This window comes from Eurytemora carolleeae, unplaced genomic scaffold (genome assembly GCF_000591075.1).
Source record: "Eurytemora carolleeae unplaced genomic scaffold, Eaff_2.0 scaffold500, whole genome shotgun sequence".
NCBI lineage: Eukaryota > Metazoa > Arthropoda > Copepoda > Calanoida > Temoridae > Eurytemora > Eurytemora carolleeae.
The window spans coordinates 133,688-157,724 of NW_019396405.1; the positions used below are offsets into that span (position 1 = coordinate 133,688).

At 32.1% G+C, this 24,037-nt stretch overlaps 1 protein-coding gene across 1 annotated transcript; it reads left to right on the forward strand.

Annotated features, from left to right (window-relative positions):
* The first annotated feature begins 2,054 nt into the window (after positions 1 to 2,054).
* On the forward strand, positions 2,055 to 22,856 carry LOC111702630 (ras-related protein rapC). The gene is made up of 14 exons (XM_023474382.1): positions 2,055 to 2,231; positions 6,393 to 6,445; positions 6,860 to 6,878; positions 8,564 to 8,632; positions 10,306 to 10,338; positions 10,921 to 11,002; positions 11,491 to 11,543; positions 11,727 to 11,836; positions 14,067 to 14,124; positions 18,435 to 18,524; positions 19,111 to 19,362; positions 19,785 to 19,831; positions 20,545 to 20,605; positions 21,503 to 22,856. Exons 1-14 carry the CDS (start codon positions 2,055 to 2,057, stop codon positions 21,551 to 21,553), a joined length of 1,155 nt encoding a protein of 384 aa, XP_023330150.1. The 3' UTR covers positions 21,554 to 22,856.
* The last annotated feature ends 1,181 nt before the right edge of the window (positions 22,857 to 24,037 follow it).

Below are 24,037 nucleotides of genomic sequence, written 5' to 3' on the forward strand. Positions count from 1 at the left end.
ACCCTTTATTAATACTCACCAGTTGCAATTTCGCCCTTTCTCGTACTCCTTATTGAGTACATGTTCAGTAGATTTGTAGATTTTCCCAAATAGGTTTTGCGGATTTCCAAATTACAAATGGCTATATTGGATTTATTTACATTTGACAAAGATCGTGATATATATTATACTATTCATGAGATTAAACATATATATAACTAAGAAAACCATTCTTGATAAATATGATAATAATTTATTTACAATATTACACAAGTTAGATGATGAATCACTGAGCTCAGAATAAAGGATTATTATATAAACATTTGTAAACTTTAAAAAAAAATAGATTAATGAATTATGTAAATCATACACACATTATGTAAAGTACATTAAAAACGTCAATATTGAACTGTTCATAAAATTGTGTATAACATTTAGCTTATTTGGCCTTTAGGAGGGGGAAAATGCAGGAAAGGGGGGGAAATGTTAAAAGTAGAGGGGGAAATGCAATATAGAGTCCAGAATTGAGTTTTCTGACCCAAAGTTAATGACTTTGGACACCCCAAATGGACCTGTCACAAAGTTTTTAAAAAAATGTCCGAAAAATGCGGAATTATTTTTCCCCCCACTTTGTTTTTTAATCCAAAATCTGGATCACAATTCAGGTCTGCATGCAAAAAATTAGAGATAAATCTCTTGTAATAAAGTCGAAAGACTTATTTGGCCTTTAGGAAGGGAAAAATGCGGGTAAGGGGGGGAAATGGTATAAGGAGAGTTTTTAAAAAAATGTCTGAAAAATGCGGGAAAAATTCAGGCCTGCATGCCAAAAATCAGAGAGATATCTCTAAAAACAAAGTCAGAAGGCCCCCCCCACCACCACCCTTTGTATGGAAATGTGGACATTTCCCTTTAGTCTTTTAATAGCTTATTATATGATTTAGCAATGCGAGCAAAAATCCACTTGCGTTGGAAAGCCTAGATTGATTATTGTAAAGAAACATATTTAGAATAAATTCCGTACAATCGTCTCTGATGCCTCATGCTTTGTGGTTAACCTTGCATAGGTACACACCAACTTTACAGTTTGTTGTGAAAGGTGTACACCATATCGACTATTAAAGTCTGTTTAAACATTTTCTTATCCTTACTTTCATTCCTACTTGGGAGGATAAAAAACTGTTTTAGGTTTAGTAAACTTTAATACTTATTTACCAAGTTGTGTCGGGGTAATACAATTTATCAAGGTTAGTTTAAAGGGAGAGATCCCAATATTTGGAAAGAGAAATATTTAAGTTTTCGATCATAACTCATCTTATTAAAAGAACATAACTATTTTGATCTTTAATATACGAAACACCGAATACATTGTGTCAAACCAAATCTAAAGGAGCTACGAGGTCACAACGTCGTACCAGTTGTGTCGCATAAATTCACCCTCTCCGTCTGTATAATTTACTGTGAGATATAAAAATATTTCAATTGTCTTAATTCAATAATGAAGAAGACCATTCATTGTATAAAAGTAATTTTTACATGGGATTTTTCAAATTTTCACAATTTTGTTTCAAAATGTAATGTTCTGGACTCTGGAGTTAAAGTTTGGATTCAATCTACTGGTCTCAGCTAATTTACTTAACATGTTCTATTGGTCAACACCAATTATAGGTTTGTAGCACTAAAATCATAGAAGAAAATCCGAGTTTTTTGTCAAAAAATCAATTCTTTAGGAGGACATTGCGCGGGAGTGTTTTCAAAAAAAATTCCTAAAGCTTATACTTTCCTATAACCTTGTATTCCTATTCCATCTTTTTATTGTAATATACAACTGCTAGATCACTCTCTACTAAAACCCACTATTTCTTCGGTCAGAGTACTGCAAATTACTGCTCTACACACCGAAAGATTAGTTGAGGATGATATATCCGGGGTTTAATTAACTTGGACATTTTTCAGAAATAATTCTTTGACATGTTTTTCATTAAAACTTTTTAACTAGGAATTCTCTAGAGTAAATCTTCCCCAGAAATAATAATGCTTACATCGTCTCATATAGAATATTACATTTGCGGTGTAAAATGGCGAAAATTCGATCCTTAAAGTCCTCCCTGGCGTTCGCCCCCAGACGGGTTTTGACGCAGCAAGGCTGCCCAGCAGGTTGTGGCGCTGCGAGGCTGCCCAGCAAGAAGTACCACGCCACAACCTGCCTGGGGGCGAGCGCCAGAAGGATTTTAAAGATCGATTTTGCACTCTTAGTTAGCAATTATTCACCATACAAACGCCTTCTAGGTCTCAAATAGTTAAAAAAAAAAAATTTTCTTCAAAACTGTACTTTCAACTCAAATACTATGCCTAGCCAGATACTCCCTGTAAGTACTCCCCCCCCCCTTGGTATCCCCCTTAAATTTCGGCGAATATATCTCGTGGTAGAATCCTGGTATGAAACTATATATGGGCAGGTTTTTGCCAGGAGTCAAAATGAGAGTTGGCGGATTCTTTAGCTTTTTCCAGGATAAACTAAATCAGCAAAACGGCAGAAAACTTTTAATCCAAAGATTTTGTTCACCATTTTCTGATAAATTTTGTAATAGCATTCTTTTTAATTTTTGTTAAAAAGACGTTCAAAATCTTATGAAAAAATATATTTTTGGCTGAACTTTTAACATGTTATAATTGGTATATATCATCCCATAGAAAGATGTCCAGGCTCTTAGCTCTTTGAGCTCTTTCATCTTTCATCAAATATTTTAGCATTTATACTATGTAAGAGGTTCAAGTTGGACAATATCTTAAGATTATTATCAATATTTTACATAGATAAAGATAGATTGCGCATAAGACGACATTTTTCATCTTGAAAGATATAAATGTACAGAGATGTCTTAAATATATTCCTATTATATAGATTAACTAGGTTGGTTGTGAACATTGGCTGTTCTAATGTCATTGAGTACTTGTGGTGTACATGAGTTCTGTAGAGAGAAATTTAAGTTAGTCAATCCTTCTCATGTCCTTCTTCAGTTCTCTTCAATATGATATATTGCTCAATGAAATAAAATTCACTCCTGAGTGGTTTAATAATTATAAAATCCATTAAAACACCAAACCACCCCGCTTATCATTGAAGTACAATTGGACCCCAAGAAGTATGAGTGCGCGGACTGTACAATTTTTGATGATTTTGCTTACACAAGCTATCAATGTTTATTTATTTATCTATGATATAGTAAGTAAACATATCTATGGATGCCCTACTCCTAAAACTGTTTTCAGACCCTTATCAATCCAGGTACAATTTAATCTAAAACTCAAACTCAAAACTTATGAATACCATAGTCAATATCAATGCCTGAAAACCCTGGAAATAAATGATGTTAATCATGCAGGAAAGAAGGATACTGATTTGAGAAATATTCCCAATCTATTGATTCAGGACGCTTCTTGTTGGCTGACCAAGAAGAACAACTCTCTCACCGTAATCAAAGCGGAGTATTATTCCAACTAAATGTATTTTGGGTTCTTTGTTACAAGTTTAGTTAATCAACATTTATGTTGTTATATACAAACATGATTAAGCTACATGTTGTACGTAGTTATATACAGGGTAGTTAAGGTAAATCATGTTACATAGTTTTTTTACAGCACAGTTAAGATAAATCATGATATGGGTTTTGCAACTATTTACAAACGTAGATAATTAATAATGTATACCATAGTTCAGGTTTACAGATTTAGGGTTACACAATATTCATTACATGGGAATTATTTCTGAAGTTTCCATTGAAATAACTTGAGAGCCAATAAATATTTAGGGTTACACAATATTCATTACATGGGAATTATTTCTGAAGTTTCCATTGAAATAACTTGAGAGCCAATAAATATTTTTAAAACTTTATCAGAAATTATAAATTATAGATTGTTATCGTTGAACCCACTATTAACATTTTTAAAATATTATAACACAAAAATCAAAATGGTGGTCTGTAACCCCCCCAATTATGGTTGAAAAATATTTAACGATTATATCAAAATACTAATATATTCTCTTAAGGGACTATAAAGTAAAATATACAATTTACAATCGGCACCTATCCTGATATTGCAGCCTACTAACCAACCAAGAATGTAAAAAAAAATTACTTAAATTCCTGGTCTTTGAAGTCTCAATTGTTAAGGGTAACTCTGTTTATAATTTATCTAAGCTAGGCTTTTAGTGTGCTTCGCGCCCATCTTCTATTTCAATTGTGAACAAGTTATCTTTGTGTACATTGCAAAACAAAAACAAACCAAGAATTTTGCGGATTATATAAAAAATGACGTTGATTTTCAAAATTTTCAAAAATCGAATTTTGTTAGAGGTAATTTTTTTTTATTTGATCATCCATAAACCTTGCCTTTGGTCACGCGAGGTCCCACACAAAATTTGGGTCCGATCGGCCTAGCCGTTTTGACGTTTATTGGATACAAGCAAACAGAAAAAAACAGACAGACAAGCAAAGCATATATATAGATGTATACTGAAGGGATTAAATGAAACAATATATTTGCCTTTAATTAATATCGGCAAAGTGCAAATAATATGAATCTAAATCTTTGTAATATTAGACATCATGATACAGGGGAATGTACGATAATAATCACAGTGGCGTGAATGGGAAAGGAAGGGGGGGGGTAATTGCCCAAATTTATACCCATCCATAGAATATTTGTTTTTCTAGTTTTTAACCATTGAAGAGTTTGACATCAAAATATTCTAAAATTATTCTAAGGCTGGTGAACTTAAAACACAGTGATTTATAGTTTTTAAGTTCCTGTAAATAGAGTCAAAAATGTTCAAAAATGAGCAAATATAGTTTTCAAATTTGGAAGGGGTTGGGTTAATAACTTTTTATCCTCCGATAATTCTGGTTGTAGATTATTCACTAGAAACATAGGCAAACCAAAGACAAGAATAAAATGACATGTTTTTAAAATATTTGATCAGAGCTGGGAACTTTAGAATGGTAGATATCAGGATTAATGCTTAATCCTCTCTTTTTGCTTATCTCGAGACTATCAAAATCTCGAGATCAACAAGTTTGATTCTAGGAATACAAAATTTGCTTATTTTCTTGACTGGAAGGGCCTTCTCTTAATTTCTCACTTTTCTTTATAAATACATTAGTTAAATTCGTTTAAAAAGGAATTTTAAACGTATTATCAAATAATTTTCTTCACTGATTAATTTACAAAATGGCCGACAATAAATTTTTAATTTGTTAGCAATTGCGGATTTCTCTCATGGAATAGAATTTATTTTCAAGGCTGTCATTGGTCAATACAATTTACGAACTATATTCCTACACTCTCATTGGAGAAAACAATGTACGGATATCCAAAGAGAGAAAAAAAGAGTGGATTAAGGACTAAAATTAAATGTTTCTACCGTGGATATTCGGATTAAGTAGTTGGGATTAAAGGTATCCCATTCTAAAGTTCCCAGCTCTGGTTGCTTTGAAATTCACAATTGAATAATTATCTCTTATTAGAAACGTAACATTTATCATGGCCGGGTCTTGTCCAGTTTTCTTTGAAGAAAAGACATGACTTGCATTTGAATATTGCGCAGAGAGGAAAGGGTACCAGAAACAAATCAATTCTTAGCTTAACATTGAAATGGGGGCCATGTTCTTAATTATAACTTAATTGTAATCAAATCGTATATCTATTCATTATTATAATTCATACATATATTTTTTTCTGCAATATAGATTTGAATGGAAGCAATGCTAAATGATAGCACCGGGCAAAAAAATTTCTTCGAAAATTCTTTTGAAGATTATTATGAACAAAAGTTCTAGACAATAACATATCTTTTTTCATTAACTGTAAAATCATCTATTTTAATGAAAAAGAATAAGAGGGATTACAAGGCGTCTTCATAGAAATATATTAAACTAGCTTGGGAACCCAACTTTGTCTGGAAACAAAATTTTTCTGTAACTCATCCCACTCAATTTAGAATTTTTAAACAATGCTATGGAACATTTCCGTGATTCTTCCGAGTTTATACTCAAAATTTGAGGCAAATCGGTCAAGTTATGAACGACCCCACAAACAGACAAACAAACATACGGACACCCAAACAGAGATTACTACTTTTATACATACGATGTTTTAAAATAAACAATCATACATTATTATGTTATATTTTGGAATTGAAAAAAATACTCTTAATATTGCTTTCTTAAATCACTTTCAAAGAAAAATAAAAATAAAATTCCCTACAGGAATATTATTCATATTCCATTCATATTTTTATTCAACTACAAAGCATGATATAATACAATTGCAATCACAAATTATTAAATTAAATTATTAAATTCCAATATTCAATAAAATTAATTTTTTTTTAAATATAAGCTTTTTTTCAGATAAAAATGGAAGGAGAGGGGGAGAGAATTCGATTAGTTGTTATGGGAGATAGGTAATCAAGGAACTGTGTCAACTTTTTCATACCGGTTCAATCCTTCAATACATTTTTATAAAAGATTTAAAAATATGTGATAAAGTTTATTATAAATTATTGAACAATCTTAATATGGTTCGGTTAATATCGATTTAACGGAACAAAATATTGTATTCTTCGATAAAAATAAGACGTTATTTAGTTTGAAAAAAGTAATTTGATCAACACTTTCCATATTTATTAATACTAGCCTTAGAGGGCGCTTCGCGCCCATCTTCTAAATTAGTTGTGAACATGTTCTCTTTGTGTACATCGTAAAACAAAACAAAAATAATTCGCGGATTTTCACAAAAAATTTCGCGGATTTTCACAAAAAATTTCGCGGATTTTCAAAATTTTTAAAAATTTAATGACGATCGAATTTTGATGGAGACAAAATACAACATTCCAGGTCAGTTTCTATATACAACATTCCAGGTCAGTTTCTATATACAACATTCCAGGTCAGTTTCTATATACAACATTCCAGGTCACTCAGACTTAGGGTTAATTCCGGCAACGTTTATACTTTTTTATCCGTTAGTTAAGGTTTAATTAGATTAACGTTTAGTTGATTAGTTAGGACTTAGGAGTAACGTTCAGTAATTAGATTACGTTTAATTAGATTAACGTTTAGTTGTTTAGTTAGGAGTAACGTTCAGTAATTAAATTACGTTTAATTAGATTAACGTTTAGTTGTTTAGTTATGAGTAGCGTTAGTAATTAGTTAACGTTTTATTAGATTTACGTTTAGTTGTTAAGTTAGGAGTAACGTTTAGTAATTAGTTAACGTTTTATTAGATTAACGTTTAGTTGTTTAGCTAGTAGTAACATTCTGTAGTTAGTTAAAGTCTAATTATATTAATGATTATAATTAATTAGTTAACGTTTAGTTTGCTAAACTTTAGTTACATTATTGCTTTGTTAGTTAATAATTAGTTAGATTAGATAAGATATCTAACGTTTAGTTAGATTAACGTTTAGGTAGATTAACGTTTAGTTAGATTATAGTTAGTTAGTTTACATTTAGTTAATTAACGTTTAGTTAGATAACGTTCAGCTAGTTAACCTTAAGTTAGTAAACATTCAATTAGTTAACATTTAGTTAGTAAACCTTTAGGTATTTAACATTTAGTTAGTTAAGGTTTGATTAGTTAACCTTTAGTCAGTTAACGCTTATTTGGTTAACATTTAGTTGGTTAACTTCTAGGTAACTAACATTTAGTTAGTTAATGTCTAGTTAGTTAATATCTAGTTAGTTCATCTATGTATCTATCACATAACTATGGATGTCAATATAGTATTGATTTATAAGATGATAAAAATGTTTAACAAAATGTGGAAATATGAATGATAAGTTGGAAAGGAAATTAAACTAAAAATGTTTGTTTTTGTTGTAACTTTTATGTAACTTAGTCTGGAAAACTGTTTTATGACTGTAATTTCCCTAAATATGGGGTATATCTTGAACCTAACTTTGATAAATTATGCCTTCATTGGATAATAATGAAAATGTACATGCATGCATTACATATTCATATTATTACGTTGTAAAGTTGAGCTGAACACACATTTTCCTAGATTAACTTTGTCACTTTTTTACACATTGCACTCCATTCAAACTTAAATATGAATTTATCCATGACAGCTCCTTTATGGAATTTTACAGACAAATCATGAATTCGTTGGAGATATCACTGGTCGATTTTACATTCTTCTTAGACCCATGTCCGGAGTTATTTTGAAGAAAAATTTTTTAAAAATAAACAAATAAAATTTTACAAATGGCAAAAGAACTTCACCTCACGTACGGGGTGCTAGAGCGTCGGGAAACCCGTCGGTCGCAGGGTGCAATCTAAACTGCCCTTAAATTGTGGAAAATGTTTAGATTAATGATTTAATGTTAAAAATCTGAACTGGTTAATAATGTTTTCTATCTGTAGAATATACAACAAAGTAGGAAATATATTTCGATGTTTTTTTCATATCATCATCAGTCCAAGGACAGATTTGACCGATGTATCGAATAATTTAGATAGTTCATGAGCAATTATTACAAATTTTGTTAAATTAAAATACAATGAGTTTGATGTTTAGGATAAGTATAAACCAACCGTAGAGGATTTGTACTCTGAGGATTTCACAGTTGGAGATTCTAAACTCAAGGTACAGACCAGAATACTCATACTTTTCATATCATGCACATGTTCATGTACTTGTTCATGTACGATTCTAAACTCAAGGTAACAAACCAGAATACTCATACTATTCATACCATGTACGTGTTCATGTACTTGTTCATGTACGATTCTAAACTCAAGGTACAAACCAGAATACTCATACTTTTCATATATCAAACTATGCATTTTTCTTCAATAGTCAAAGTTTGAAATACTAAAGTTTTTAATCCTCAAGGGGCAAAGATTTAGGGAGTAGAAAATTAGAGTTTGTTGTGAGTAATCAGTTCTTTAAAGCGATCTTTTAATAAAACACAAAGGTTCCTTGTTGTGATCTGTTCTTTAATGTATTTTACTGTAAGAAAATATAAAATTATTAATGTGAATATCATAGTAGTCTTGGGGTCTGGTCATACTGTTATGTGTACATTTTAATTAATATTCCGGCGTTGATGTACTACGAATCAGTAACATTTTGCCTAGTACACTTTCGCCTAGTACTTATTCGCTAGTAAACATACGCCTAGTACTCATTCGCCTAGTACTCGTGCGCCTAGTACACATTTGCCTAGTACTCATTCGCCTAGTACTCATTCGCCTAGTACTCATTCGCCTAGTACTCATTTGCCTAGTACTCATTCGCCTGTATAACATTTTGCCTAAATAACATTTTGCCTGTATAACAGTTTGCCTGTATAACATAATAATTGAAAAACCTGTTCACAAATTTAATCCAGTCTCAGAATTAGGCGAAAAAACAGGTATACATTATCAAAACTTTGTATAGGCGAAAAATAAACTCAAATGTTAAATAGGCAAAATGTTACAGAGGCAAACTGTTATACATGCGAATGCGTACTAGGCGAATGTGCACTAGGCGAAGGTGTATTAGGCGAATGTGTACTAGGCGAATGTGTACTAGGCGAATGTGTACTAGGCAAAATGTTACTGACCTGGTACTACATGTATTAACTTCATATAGCGGACTATAGCGCTTCTAGTGTGAGAAATGATTTTAAAATCTACATCTACCTAATTCCGTTTGTACTCAAGTACACATGTACTCTATTCCTTATACTCAAGTACACCTATACTCGATTCCCTATACTCAAGTACGCCTATACTCTATTCCTTATACTCAAGTACACCTATACTCTATTCCTTATAACTCTATTATTATGCTTGATGTTTAAATAAGTGTACAAATGAATTTAAAGAGACTGTAAGCGTAATTTCACGTGACCCTTTTCCGCAAAGATGATAATGCCCGATTTACAACGGTACCTAATAGATAGATAGATACTGTCGTTTTTCTGACTCGAAAAGTGTTTATTTCTGAAAGTTTCTCCATTGCTTCTATGATACAAATTGCGCAAGTCACGTTCGCAGAGAAACCGGCAATGAAAATAAACAGTTTTGAGAAGCAAAAACATAGATATCTAATTCAATCTTGATTAGACAAATCTTTTAATGGTACTGTTGTAAATCGGGAAATGCCATCTTTGCATTATTATTAATATTATTATTATTATTATTAAAGACAGCTGTGTTTATCTGAACGTTCTCTGATAATTGATAAATTACAAGAACGTGAACGATTATATAATCAGCATCTAGAAACTAATAAAAGCTAATTAACTAAAAACTAATCATATATGTCAGGTTGATTTCCTGGACACTGCAGGAGATGATCAGGTAAACATTAAAGGAAATTTTAATAGAATAAGATACGGTGGTAGGCGATTAAAGCAATATAAGGAAGACGATTATTTAGTGAAGTTTTAATTGTTAACAAACTTTTTTCGAGTTAAAAGGTTACAAGTAACTATAGAGAAACTTTTTTCTCTATTTTCCGTGTTTTGTGTATCCATGCTGTTTAAAAGCTCGATTTAAATAAAAGTGGACATCGAAAGTCGTCTTCATTATATTGATAAAATCTCCTACCACCGTAAATAAATATTGATTTACTTTGCTTAATTCATCCTTGATGTAACTACTAGGTTTACACGGTGACGTTTAGATCAGACATTAGCCTTGTAAATTATTCAATTAGACTTCTATGTCTTAAATCCATTTGATCGATGAAAAACTAGCCTCACAAGGCAGGCTTTACAATATATCATGCAAATGAGCCCTGTTATAAGAGAAACATAACTGTCAAGATTCTGAAACTGCTCATTAAAATACTGTTTACAAATTATAATACGCAATTGTTGAATAATTTTGAATCATATCTTATTTTCTGTTAAAAAGTTTTCCATCAAATTTTATATTTAGTTTCCTGTAATGCGCAGATTATCCATAACATCAGGGCATGCTTTCCTTCTCGTATACAGTGTAACAGATCCTTCATCATTAGGTAACCACAGAGGATAAAGCATTACAGAGTTGGCATTTTCTATAGCTATATTTTTGTTAACGAATGAAATATTTCAAAACTAAGGATGTAGGAACAAACGTTCAAAGAAATACAAAGCTATTAATTAATCTAAAATGAGAATTTTATTGATCAGTCATGACCGTTAACGAGTTAACAAACTTGATCTTTAATAAATGATTTAAAAATTGTTTGTGAATTTTTTCAGAACCCCAGCCTAACCTTAACAATGAACGTACAAAAAAAACGAACGCGCACATTTCTAACTACAGCCTCTAGCTATTTGAACTGTATTTCAACAAACACGAATCTTTTTATATTTAATTTAAAGAGAAACGTTCTCCTGCATTTAAACCTTTTTATATCAGGAAATCTGGTATTAAAAAGATTTTCTTCTAAATCAAATCAATGCACCATGTTTCATTTCTTTAATAATTATTATAATAATTATTAAATTAAATATTTTACAGAACTGATTCAAACAAGAATTGAGGAAATACAGCAGCAGCGACCAGATTTTAAGGTGATTGCTTTAAATATATAAATGTTTATCCCTTCAATGGTTTGGGAATTCCCAATTGTAACAGCTGGGAACACTCCCTTTAATGTTTTAGGAGCTCCAAATAGTGATCGCTGGGAACAATCCCTTTAACGTTTTAGGAGCTCCCAATAGTGATCGCTGGGAACAATCCCTTTAACGTTTTAGGAGCTCCCAATAGTGATCGCTGGGAACAAGGTTGATCTGGCAGATGAAGGTCGGGAGATCTTTATTGAAGATGTTATCGACTGGGCAGCATATACTATACCTAACAAGAGGTTAGTTTAACACAAGGAGCTAGAGGGACTAGAGGGACCAAAAGGACAAGATGGACCAGAAGGACTAGATGAACTAGAGGAACTAGAGGGACTAGAGGGACTAGAGAGACTAGAGGGACTAGATAAACTAGAGGGACTAGAGGAACTAGAGGGACTATAGGGACTAGAGAGACTAGAGAGACTAGAGGAACTAGAGGGACTAGAGAGACTAGAGGGACTAGATAAACTAGCGGGACTAGAGGAACTAGAGGGACTAGAGGGACTAGAGGGACTAGAGGAACTAGAGGAACTAGAGGGACTAGAGGGACTAGAGGAACTAGAGGGACTAGAGGGACTAGAGGAACTAGAGGGACTAGAGGGACTAGAGAGACTAGAGGGACTAGAGGGACTAGAGGGACTAACAAAATGCTGCTCCTTAATTGCATTTGTCTTGTGTTTCAATTTATAATTACTTTTCTTGTTCATATATTTATCCTTTAATGGATCCTGTAATCCTGCAATATATGCAGATGTCGTCTTTGTTACAGCGAGCGAAAAACATATATTTTATAGCAAAAGTACAAGAAAGCACAGCGGTTTTGGGATAATCTAAATATATAAATAGAATTCTAACAGCCATATGTAAAAGACTTAGGGGCACCAGCAGCATGCCAAAACCTTGATTTAGTCAGAGTAGCGTGTTGAAAAATCCTATTTTAACGAGTTTTCAAGAAATAGCGGGTTTTCGGTCGAAATTCTTATCTAAACATAACATTTAAACATCTTGAAACGTCCCTTAAAAAAGATTCTTAGGTGGCCAAGCCTTATATGACATGAATAAGAGGTTTATGGAATAACCTCATTTTCGCGGACCCTCCCCCCCCCAACTGGAGGGGGGGGGGGGCCTTAAACATTTGATTCACTTTTAAAAAGCCCTTGTGCTCTAATGTTAAAATCTGCAAAAAATTAACAATTTTTAAAAATTTCAAATATATATTAAGCTATAAATGTGCAAAAACAAAAAATGTGAGAAATATGATAAATTATACGCTTTAGAACATCCCTTGAGTCTTGACACGGCAAATTTAAATTTGCAAAAACAATTGCAAAATTTCAAAAACTAAGTTTGCATTAAAGGAAAACTGAAAATGTGCAAAATCTCTTTAAAGCAATCTGTGCAAAAATCTATTCAAATTTTCTTCGCAAAAATTGTACAATCTGCCTCCTTTTGTTCAAGGCATTCCAAAGGGCTGTAAAATGTCGAAATCCAATGACTGAAGTAGGTCTAAATATAGATTTAGTCGGGTTAAGGTAAAATAAGGCATTCTGGCAGTATGCATAGAAGGCCCGTTTTTGAGCTTAAAGTAAGGGGCATGTGTTAGTTAGAAAAGAAAATAAAAATCGAACAGCCTCAGACCAATACTTTTTGAGTTATTTTCACCCCCCCCCCCTGGAAGATGGTTAAATAATGAAAGAAAATGAGTATAAAACACTTCAGCCAGAACATCATCTCTGTTTAATTGTTTATATCTATACCTTGGCATAAGACAAGAAATATACTTAACGAAACAAAACCGAGCTTTTAGGACAACCTCAGAAAAACGATTCAATTCAAATCCTAAATATAGAACAATTAATATTAAACAACCATTGAATTAAGATCGGAAACCAGGGAACGAATTTGATTAATTTGAGTTAGGCCGTTGAACTACCTATACTTTAGTTCTGCAGTGAAGTTATCATCTACATATATATGGAAATGGAAAAATCATGAATCACAGATTCAATATAAATGGTTGAACTGTTTCAAAGACCACATGACACAAATTCCTGAAATCTGGTCCGGTTACATCAATTGTCAAAGCAATCTTGTAGACACTGCAACATTTTTGAATATATTGTTACCTTTATATTTTCTCTTCATTTTCAATTTCTTAAATTAAAATCATCATAAATAGATATTGTATTTTTGAACAAAGGTCTTATCTAGATTAAGCATTGTGAAATAATAAACATTTATAGTTTACACTGGTAAAGTTACATGTGGTGCTTTGCTGAAAAAATTAATAATTTTTTAATTCTGGTTTTTTTTAAAGAGATTTTACTACTAAACAATGAAGGAATTGTTGTCAGGATTTAGAATTGTTCAAGAAAAACGACTGTTTTCCCGTTCCGAGTTTAGATATGTCACTCTGCAAACGGAGGGTATTTAGAAATCACGGGAACGGTCCCTTTAATATATTTTTTACAGGTTGAAGGTTGTTGAATGTTCGGCCAGAGATACTTACAACGTGAACGGAGTCTTTAAGGTAAACCATAGTTTTAAAGGGATTGTTCAAGATACACAATAGTTTAAAGGGATTGTTCAAGATAAACAATAGTTTTAAAGGGACTGTTCAAGATAAACAATAGTTTTAAAGGGACTGTTCAAGGTTATAAAACATCGTTTTAAAGTGACTGTAAAGTTTGCCCTTTCCCCTTATTTCATTTATATTTTATAAAAAAGATTAATCTGAAATGAAATTTTACATTGATAAGAGTTCTAAGTTAAAAAAGTAAAAACTATTTAATGCCAAAATATGTTGTTCCTTGAAGCGAATCAAATAAAGTTCAATGTTCCAAAGATTGGATTTTAAGATTAAATTTTCTTAATTTTTTTTTCATTTTCTTCTCTATCATGCTAGAGCAAATAAGCTTTTTGTATTTTCATGTTGCTTTTTATTTTTTTTTCAAAACATTTCTTTTATTATATTTACCCTATACTCAATTTCTTTAATTCGGTTCAGCCTGTACGGTTCCGTACAGATCTTACTGGGGGTAAAGTTAACATAAAGAGAACAAATAATACAAGTTCATTAAAAGTTCCATTTTGTAACTTTATAAAATAAATAGAAGTTTTCGATCCTTTGTTAAACAAATTTCTATTTAATAATTAATATTTAACTTGAAATTAGACTCAATTCTATATTTCTGTTTGCCTATTGAATTTAGTATCTTCAAAGCATTTGGAGATGGTTTATTAACAATTAAATTTATATAAAATCTTCAATATCATCTCTAGATTGATTACAAAATAGAAATACATAAGGATTCAACCAAAGAGAAAATAAAAACCGTCTTTATTATCTAAAACCAATTTAAGAGCAAAGCAAAAGCGTTTCATAATACGGTCTGCTGAACTGCGTAAAGGTAGTTTAACCACTTCTCGTGTACGCTGATTCAAGTTAAATAGAATTGGTTTACATAGCTCACATAGTTCAAATCCAAAATTTTTTGAAATCATGAGAGGAATAAATACAATGTGAAATACGCCAGGTTTTGTTTAGTTGGTTAATGACGACTTTTGATTCCAGTTTTAAATTTCTACCTTGCTTTCAAACAGCATGAATAGTTGATTCATATAAACAAGGAAACAAAGAGAAGCTGTCAATTAACAGCTTCTCTTTGTTTCCTTGTAAACACTTGCTTACATTTGTTAAAAGTTGTTAGAAATCAAAACGTAAATAGAAAAGTCGTCTTTATTGTATTGATACAAATGCCGACCGCTGAAGTTATAACGTTAATTTTCAAAATTGTTTGATCTTTTCTCGATTTTTAGATATTTAAAAAATTACTTAGCTTATGATTGAATGAAGAAATATTTATTTTTAACCATTACTTTTGATTTTGACCGCTTTAAAGTTTTGAAATTTGTAAAATTCATAAATTTTAACCTTTACAAAGAGACAAATCAAAACGTAAATAGAAAAGTCGTCTTTATTGTATTGATACAAATGCCGACCGCTGAAGTTATAACGTTAATTTTCAAAATTGTTTGATCTTTTGTCGATTTTTAGATATTTAAAAAATTACTTAGCTTATGATTGAATGAAGAAATATTTTTTTTTAACCATTACTTTTGATTTTGACCGCTTTAAAGATCTTTCAAGTTTTGAAATTTGTAAAATTCATAAATTTTAACCTTTACAAAGAGACATTTATATCTTGGGTAAGTTTTAAAGCTTTAACAATTCTTGAAATCAATTTAGAAATCTATGACAATTGTCTTTTTTACATTTTTGGTTAATTATTGTAATTCGTTTTTTTAAATCTGAACGAACGTTCCGTTCTTACCTTTAGAATTGCCAGCTACCTGAAATTTATCTTTTTTAACGGTTGGAGTTAACCGTTAGAGAAACGGTTAGAAAAAGTTGGAACGTGCCCAGCCCTACATAAACCCATGCATAAACCCGACCCCCTACCTTTATTAAACTCACTTTAACCCTATTCCTGCTGGGGGGGGGCAATTTGCCCCCCCCTGTAGTTTGTTTTACTTAACTCAAAAAATATTGGTCTGAGGCTGTTGAAATTTTCTGACTTTTCCTACATACCCAAAGCCCTCCCTTTAGGTCTAAAACCGGGCTTTAATACTAACTGCCTGAGTCCTCAGGCACACTGCCTGAATGACTGCTTTTTCCTGTAACCAAACTAAATCTTTGTTTTGACCCACTTCCACTTGTCAGATTTTGATAAAATTTAGCTTTTTGGAAAGCCTTTGACATAAGGAAACGAATAGCGAAAAAAAAATTGCAAATTTTTTGCAAACAACCTGTCAAAGGAAATTTGCACATTTTTAGTTTTTCTTGATTAAAAATCAGGTTATTTAAAATTTTGCAAAAATTTTTGCATATTTGAAATGGCATGGTCAAGGGCTTTTCAAAAATGTATAATTTGTCATTTTTTGGACAAATTTTTTTTTGCAAACATTTTTACTATAAAACTGGATTTTGCGATAAAAAATTCAATTTTCGCAAATTTGCAAATTTTTTTGCAGATTCTAAAAGTAGAGCACAAGAGCTTTCCAATGATGTATCATTTGTCATATTTGGACATCAAACATGGGATTTAGAGGGGGGGGGTCAAATTGACCCCCCCCAGCATATCCTGGTTTTCAAGTACCCCAGCAGAGATAGGGTTAACAGATAATATTGGGGAACCATGTCTGATATTCAATGGTTTGCATGTCCGGGGACAATAAATTCTGATGTAAATACAAAGTTTTGATGGGGAAGTTGAGTCCAATTAACACCTATATAAAAAATAAACATACAGATGGGGGGGGGGGAGAAAACAGAGCTAAACAACCTCCGGAAAAATGCGAATTACAAAGAAATTAAAGTTTGACGAATAAAGTTTGCTGGGAGAAGTCAACCGGTATGGATGAGATTTGAAAAACAAATTTACATAGCTGAGACGTCTAGAAGTACCCTAAAAAACGTTTGCAAAACTTATTGAACATGCATTGTAAATGTAAAGAGCTGAAAACTTAATTCAAAAGTCGCGTAATCATCACAAGAACTCTCATTGGTCCTAAAAAGCAGGGATATCAAAATGTGAGGATTAAGCGGCAAAATTAAAAGTTTCGACAGTGAATACGGATTAAGCAGAAGGGATTAAAGGTATCCAATACAAAAGTTTTCAGCTGAGGAGACTCCTAAATAAAAAAGTATTTAAAAAAATCTATAGATACAAACTCCAAAGCAGCGTTAGATTTATCCAAAAAATCTTCATATCCTATAGATTCAGAGAAGCGTCCAACCAAATCATTTTATTTTTGAAAATTCAATCTAATTTTATCATACAAATTTTTAGACGTTGGAAACATTATTATTGAACCCCATGGATGGGTTTCTTGTTACTTAAATTAAAAAAACATGACTTGCAGAATGTTTTTTCTACTTTTCTTATAGAGATACAGACTAGAGATCTAATCAATTTTCTTATAGAGATAAAGAGATGAAGAGTATCTAATCAATTTTCTTATAGAGATAAAGACTAGAGATCTAATCAATTTTCTTATAGAGATAAAGACTTCTATTTTAACAGACACAGAAAAAGTGACTAATGAAGAGATATAACAAAAAATGGTTATACTTCCTGTAACATAAAAATCGTTAGTATATGGAGATAAAAACTGAGTTGTTACTTAATTATTTCTAATGATTAGCTTTACAGTAATACTAAAACAGTTTGTACCTAATTTGCAAAAGAATCCAAGAAACCAAAGACGACTTTACAAAGAAAAGAATAAAAAGATTAAAAAGAGTAAAAGATATAATCAAACATAAAGGATGTCAAAAATCAGCGCGAATTAAAAAGATGCTTAAAAATGCCCGTTTTTCATAGAACCTATATCTCTTTCACACTCCATAAAGCTTTTTTTACTTTTTTTAACATTCCAAATAAATCTAAATTAAACTAAAAGTTGTTTGTTCATCGTCGAAAAATACTAACAATCCACCACTAATTTTTATGTAAAATATAGTGTAAACAATAAATATGTAACTTTCCTTATCCTTTCCTTTCCTTTTCCTATTATTCATATTTTTATATTTTTTAGAATTGGGGGGAAATATTCCCACAACCTCTACTTTTAGAGGTTTTTAAATATTTTCTCCTGAAACACATTTTTTTGTATGTTTTTGTTATATTTCATAAATAAATAATTTTTTACTTTTTACTTTTAATGTTCATAATATTAATATGTAAGGATAGTCACTGAATAATTATATAAGTATGGTTGTATTTAATACAAATTTTAGAATCTTGGACTTTTTGTAAAACTTTCATTTTGTTGAAGGCGTTTCTAGAGATCTCGAACATACCCCAGGCCTCTTCTAGTCTTCGCAGAGGAACATCAGCATATGCCAAGCTCAAGTTCACCAATCAGGTAGTCATATTTTTATTTTACAATTTTTATAAAAGATTCAAGCAAGCACAATTATATTAACCCTAAGGGAGGTGAACCCCCCTCTTTTGTTGTTTACTCATATTCCTCTCATTTTTTGGAACAAACAACCTGTAGGACTTTTAAGAATTCAAAAATTGAGCCTCCTGTGTCCCCGCAAAACTTTTTTTGTATGAGTCACGAATTACATTAGGGTTATCATTTACATTTAAAGGTACAAAATTCTTATTATTCAACCCAAGAATGATGGGAAAATTATCTAATTCTTATTATTTAACCCTATAATTATGGGAAAATTATCAAACTCTTATTATTTAACCCTAAAATGATGGAAAAAATTTCCATTTCTGATTATTTAACCCTAGAATGATGGATAAATTATCTAATTATAATGTTCTAACCCTAGAATGATGGAAAATTATCTAATTCTGATTATTTAACCCTAGAATGATGGATAAATTATCTAATTATAATGTTCTAACCCTAGAATGATGGAAAATTATATAATTCTTATTATTTAACCCTAGAATGATGGATAAATTATCTAATTATAATGTTCTAACCCTAGAATGATGGAAAAAGTCTGCATAGCAGAATAAAGAGTTTAAAACTCCCGACAAGGTTTGGAAGTGAGAAACGACGACCTTTACCCACAACAGTTGTAACTCAACCTTCTGAGCGTGTCTCCCCCATCTCCCTGCCCAGCCCTTCCCTGAACTCCCTCCCCTCTTCCCCTATCACCCCCTCCTCCTGTTCCCCTTCATCAAGGATATCCTCTTCTCCAATATTTGACTTCAACATGAGGATCCATTGGAAAAAGGTAATAAAAAATTAACCTACCCGCTTACCTGTGAAATTGTTGTACTCAATCTGAAGTATGGCGCCGAGCTTCGATATTTTTTATGTTGTTATTCCTGCATCTAATTAGTTTCTTCTTTAATATACAAGGGTGTCCCACTAAACATGACAGTTAAAGTACGCCATGGAGATCGTCTTTAGAATAGTTTGCGGCATTCACTCGTCCACCTAATTTTACATCGTATAATTCTTGAATTCAAAATCACAAAATACTTTAGAGGTGTCCAAGACAATAGTTTTGTAGAAAAGAGTTTGTTAAAAAAGTAAAAATTGACGACTTTATAATATTTTATATTACTTTTGCCATGAAGCTTACTTCCTCAGAACATATGACATTAATATTTCTTTTTTTTAAACTGGGGCATTTTATACCTTTTATTTTAGGGAGAGAAACAAGCTCAGGAGCAGAACAGTATTGCTGAGAATACGAGGTAACATTTTAATATATAATAAATTTTAAAATTTTATTTTTGCGTTATTTGTCTTGTGGATGGTTTGCAGAGACAATGTTGAAATTTCAATTTCTCAACGCTTTAATTCAATATCTAAATTTGATTTATAAGAGGCCATTTTGTAATCTTATTTTGAACTTTTTGATGTGTGCCTTACATAAGTCCACAATGAGCCATACATAAGTTCACAATGAGCCATGCAAAAGTACACAATGGTTCATGCAAAAGTACACAGTGAGCCATACAAAAGTACACAATGGGCCATATAAACGCACATAGTGGGCCATGCAAATGTACAAAGTGGGCCATGCAAAACTGCACAATGGACTATGCAAAAGTACACAATATGGGCCATGCAAAAGTACACAGTGAGTCATACAAACGCACACAATGGGCTATGCAAACGCACACAGTGTGCCTTGCAAAACTGCACAATGGGCCATGCAAAAGTACACAATATGGGCCATGCAAAAGTACACAGTGGGCCATGCAAATGCACAAAGTGGGCTAAGCAAAACTGCACAATGGACTATGCAAAAGTACACAATGGACTATGCAAAAGTACACAATATGGGCCATACAAAAGTACACAATGGGCCATTCAAACGCACACAGTGGGCCATGCAAAACTGCACAATGGGCCATGAATAAGTACACAGTGGGCCCAATTTATTCCTTATGTTTGTTGACAGCAGAAGTGTTGAAGAGAGGAAACCTAGGAGCAGATCTCTGGTCCGTAGGAGCAGCAATAAGGTTCGTTTTCGAGAATTTTATCTTGAAGCGACATTTTGTGCATTTCAAGGTTACAGGGACAGGAAACAGGACTCATTGAATGTAAACGGGCAGTAAGGGCTTATTGTCATGAAAGTCATAATTTCAATTTTAATTTATACGAAAATGAAAATGTGTATTTATTTCCTGAATAAACTGGTTTTGATTAAATTAAAAATCTTTAAGGTCAAGTAATGTTTAACCCGAAATATTTTGATTTTCTGTTTCTGGATTTCTTTGTAGCAAACCTTGACTGGAACATAGATTAAGTAGTCAATACTCGAAATAAGACCAAGGAAACAAATCAAACTAGGTATTTTTATATTTACTACAAGATCTCCTTTTACATTGCTTGGTCAAAACGTTCAACATTATTTAATATTTTAGCTAAGTTTATCAAGACTCAATTTATATGTGAATCTCTACAAGATATAAAAAAATAGTTCTTTTAGATTATTTTTACATTTCTTAAACCTTTTGTTATCAAAATAAGAATTCCAAGTTCATAATTAAAACAGTCAAGAAATGATTTGATAATACAGTGCTATATGTAAAACTTTCCCAAAGGCATTTTCCCAAGGGCGACTTCCCCAGTGACAATTTTCCAAGTGGCAAGTTCCTAAATGTGCAATTTCCCAAGCAGCAACTTCCCAAAGGTTAGGCCCTCTGAGGCGCTGTAGGCTGCAATGGGGGCCGAGAGTCGCAGCTAGGATGAGCTAGGGGGTCGAGCACCGCGGCTAGAACATGCTGGGGGCCGAGCGCTGCGGCTAGGACAGACATGGATAGTTGCCACTTGGGAAAAATCTTTTTGGAAAGTGCCTAACATCAAAAATACCGTCTCTTATATTTATTCTCGATATTCTATTTTTATTTGTTCAGATTCGTCGTAAAGTGAACGAGACGAAACCCGAGGATTGCACAGTGTCCTAAACCTAAATACTGTTAAGTTGTCTTCAACAAGTATCAAGCTTAACAGTTGTTTTGTATGTATACAATATATCTATCATCTATATTATACACTCGAGAATTGCTGATTGAAAATCAAACATTTGTAATATTGCATTTTACTCTGTATACATACTCTGTACATTGTACTCTGTACACTTTGCTCTGTACACTGTGCCCTGTACACTGTGCTCTGTACACTTTGCTCTGTACACTTTGCTCTGTACACTGTGCTCTGTACACTGTTTTCTGTACACTTTGCTCTGTACACTGTGCTCTGTACACTGTGCTCTGTACACTTAGCTCTGTACACTGTTTTCTGTACACTTTGCTCTGTACACTGTGCTCTGTACACTGTGCCCTGTACTCTGTGCTTCGTACACTGTGTTCTGTACACTGTGCTCTGTACACTGTGCTCTGTACACTGTGCTCTGCACACTGTGCTCTGTACACTGTGTTCTGTACACTGTGCTCTGTAAACTGTGCTCTGTACACTGTGATCTGTACAATGTGTTCTGTACACTGTGCTCTGTACACTGTGCTCTGTATACTGTGTACACTGTGCTATGTACACTGTGCTCTGTACACTGTACTCTGTACACTGTGCTCTGTACACTGTGCTCTGTACACTGTGCTAGCTGTTCACTTGCTCTGTACACTTTGCTCTGTACGCTGTGCTCTGTACACTGTGCTCTGTACACTGTGTTCTGTACACTGTACTCTGTATACAGTACACTCTTTTTTTTAACTGGAAAGAAGCTTGAAAGAAAACAGTTCTATTTGAATTAAAAAAATATAAATTAACATAATTGTGACATCTCCCCTCTCTTATCTATTTAACGTATGACTGACTGAATTGGAGAAAGTACCAAAGAATGGAATTATATGTGCTCAAATTCTCAGAAAATCAAATTAACACCAGTCTTGGGGCAGCATTGTTCTTAAAACTTTACCACTTGTTAATTTTCCCGTTTATTGGAATCATAGATTAATAACAATACAGATAAAACACTAGATGTCGTCTTTTCAAGATTTAGAGGGTTATCGTTTTCGAAGGAGTTACGCACATGCTGCGGTAAATGACAAGACAGAGAGAGAGCATGAGCGTAAATACTTCATGCTCCTGTGTCTCAGGGTTATTGTGAATGAAAACCCCCTTAAATCTCGAAAAGACAACATCTAGTGATCTATCAGTATTGTTATTAATCTATGATTGCAATACTTTGATTGTATATTAGTATTGAAATTATAATGTTAAATTACTTAATTAAAGCCATTTGTATTTTAATCTGCTTGTATTTAAAAGTTAAAACCAAAATCAAGGTTTATCATGTAACCTTAAACCCCTTGTAAAAGTGTTAAATGTCGTAATTCACATTGTTTATTTAACTTCTGAAGCAAGCAATGATCGTGTCTAATATGTAAAAATTTTAAACCATTTTTTAATTTACTAATTGACAGACATTTAAATTTACATTAATGAGAATATTTTGGTTTCATCGGGTAATTTAACGCTGTCTCAAATCAAAGAAGTTTTTATTAAATCATAATTGGTCAAACACACAAATTAGAAACATATTTATATTTGCATATTAAAAAGTTACATATATTTGTAAGTATGTGATTGAAAATTAATTTTATGAAATCAATTTTTGATTAAAAATCAAGACTTCGTTTTTAAATATGTTAGCTCTGTGTTTAAATATGTCCGATGTCTATATATATTTTATAAAATAACGATTATATGTTATTGTAATCAATATTATAAAGGGACACTCGGCGTTTTTTCAATCCACCTTTTTAAGATTTAAAGGGTTACATGAACGATTCACAACGTTACCCTCTGGTTTTTTGTCGGAGCAAAGATAAGAATTGACAAATTATTGACAAAATAAATTAGTTTTAGTATAGAAAAACGACTATATCTTTCACAAAGCTTTTAAGATAATAGTTTAAATGGGTTTTCGTGAATAATGGTGTCGTTCAGAAAAAAACGGACAATGGTCGAACAACTTGAATTGTTCAGAGAATTTAAAAAAACGGCGTTTTTTTAAAAACGAACGAAAAAAACGAACACGATCGATCGGATTTTTTTACAGAACGAACAAATTTTCTGATAGATTTTTAAAAAACGGTCGGTTTTTTTTACTGAAAGAACGATTTTTTCAATCAAACTTTGTAAAAACATTCATTTTTTTACTGAAAGAACGTTTTTTTTAGGAAAACTCTTTTGAAAAAATGATCGTTTTTTTACAAAACGAACTGTTTTATTAAACGAATGAATTTCCTTAACGATCTTTCTCTAGTAAAGATCGTTCTCTAGTAGAGTACTTCCGTTGTGAACAAATTGGCCGTTTCCTGAAATTAAGCTGACAGTCCCTTTAAAGAGTTTTAATTAAGTTTGAAATATTTAAGATTTTTTTAAATAAGATATTTTCCCGCATCTGGAGAATACATTAATAACACCAA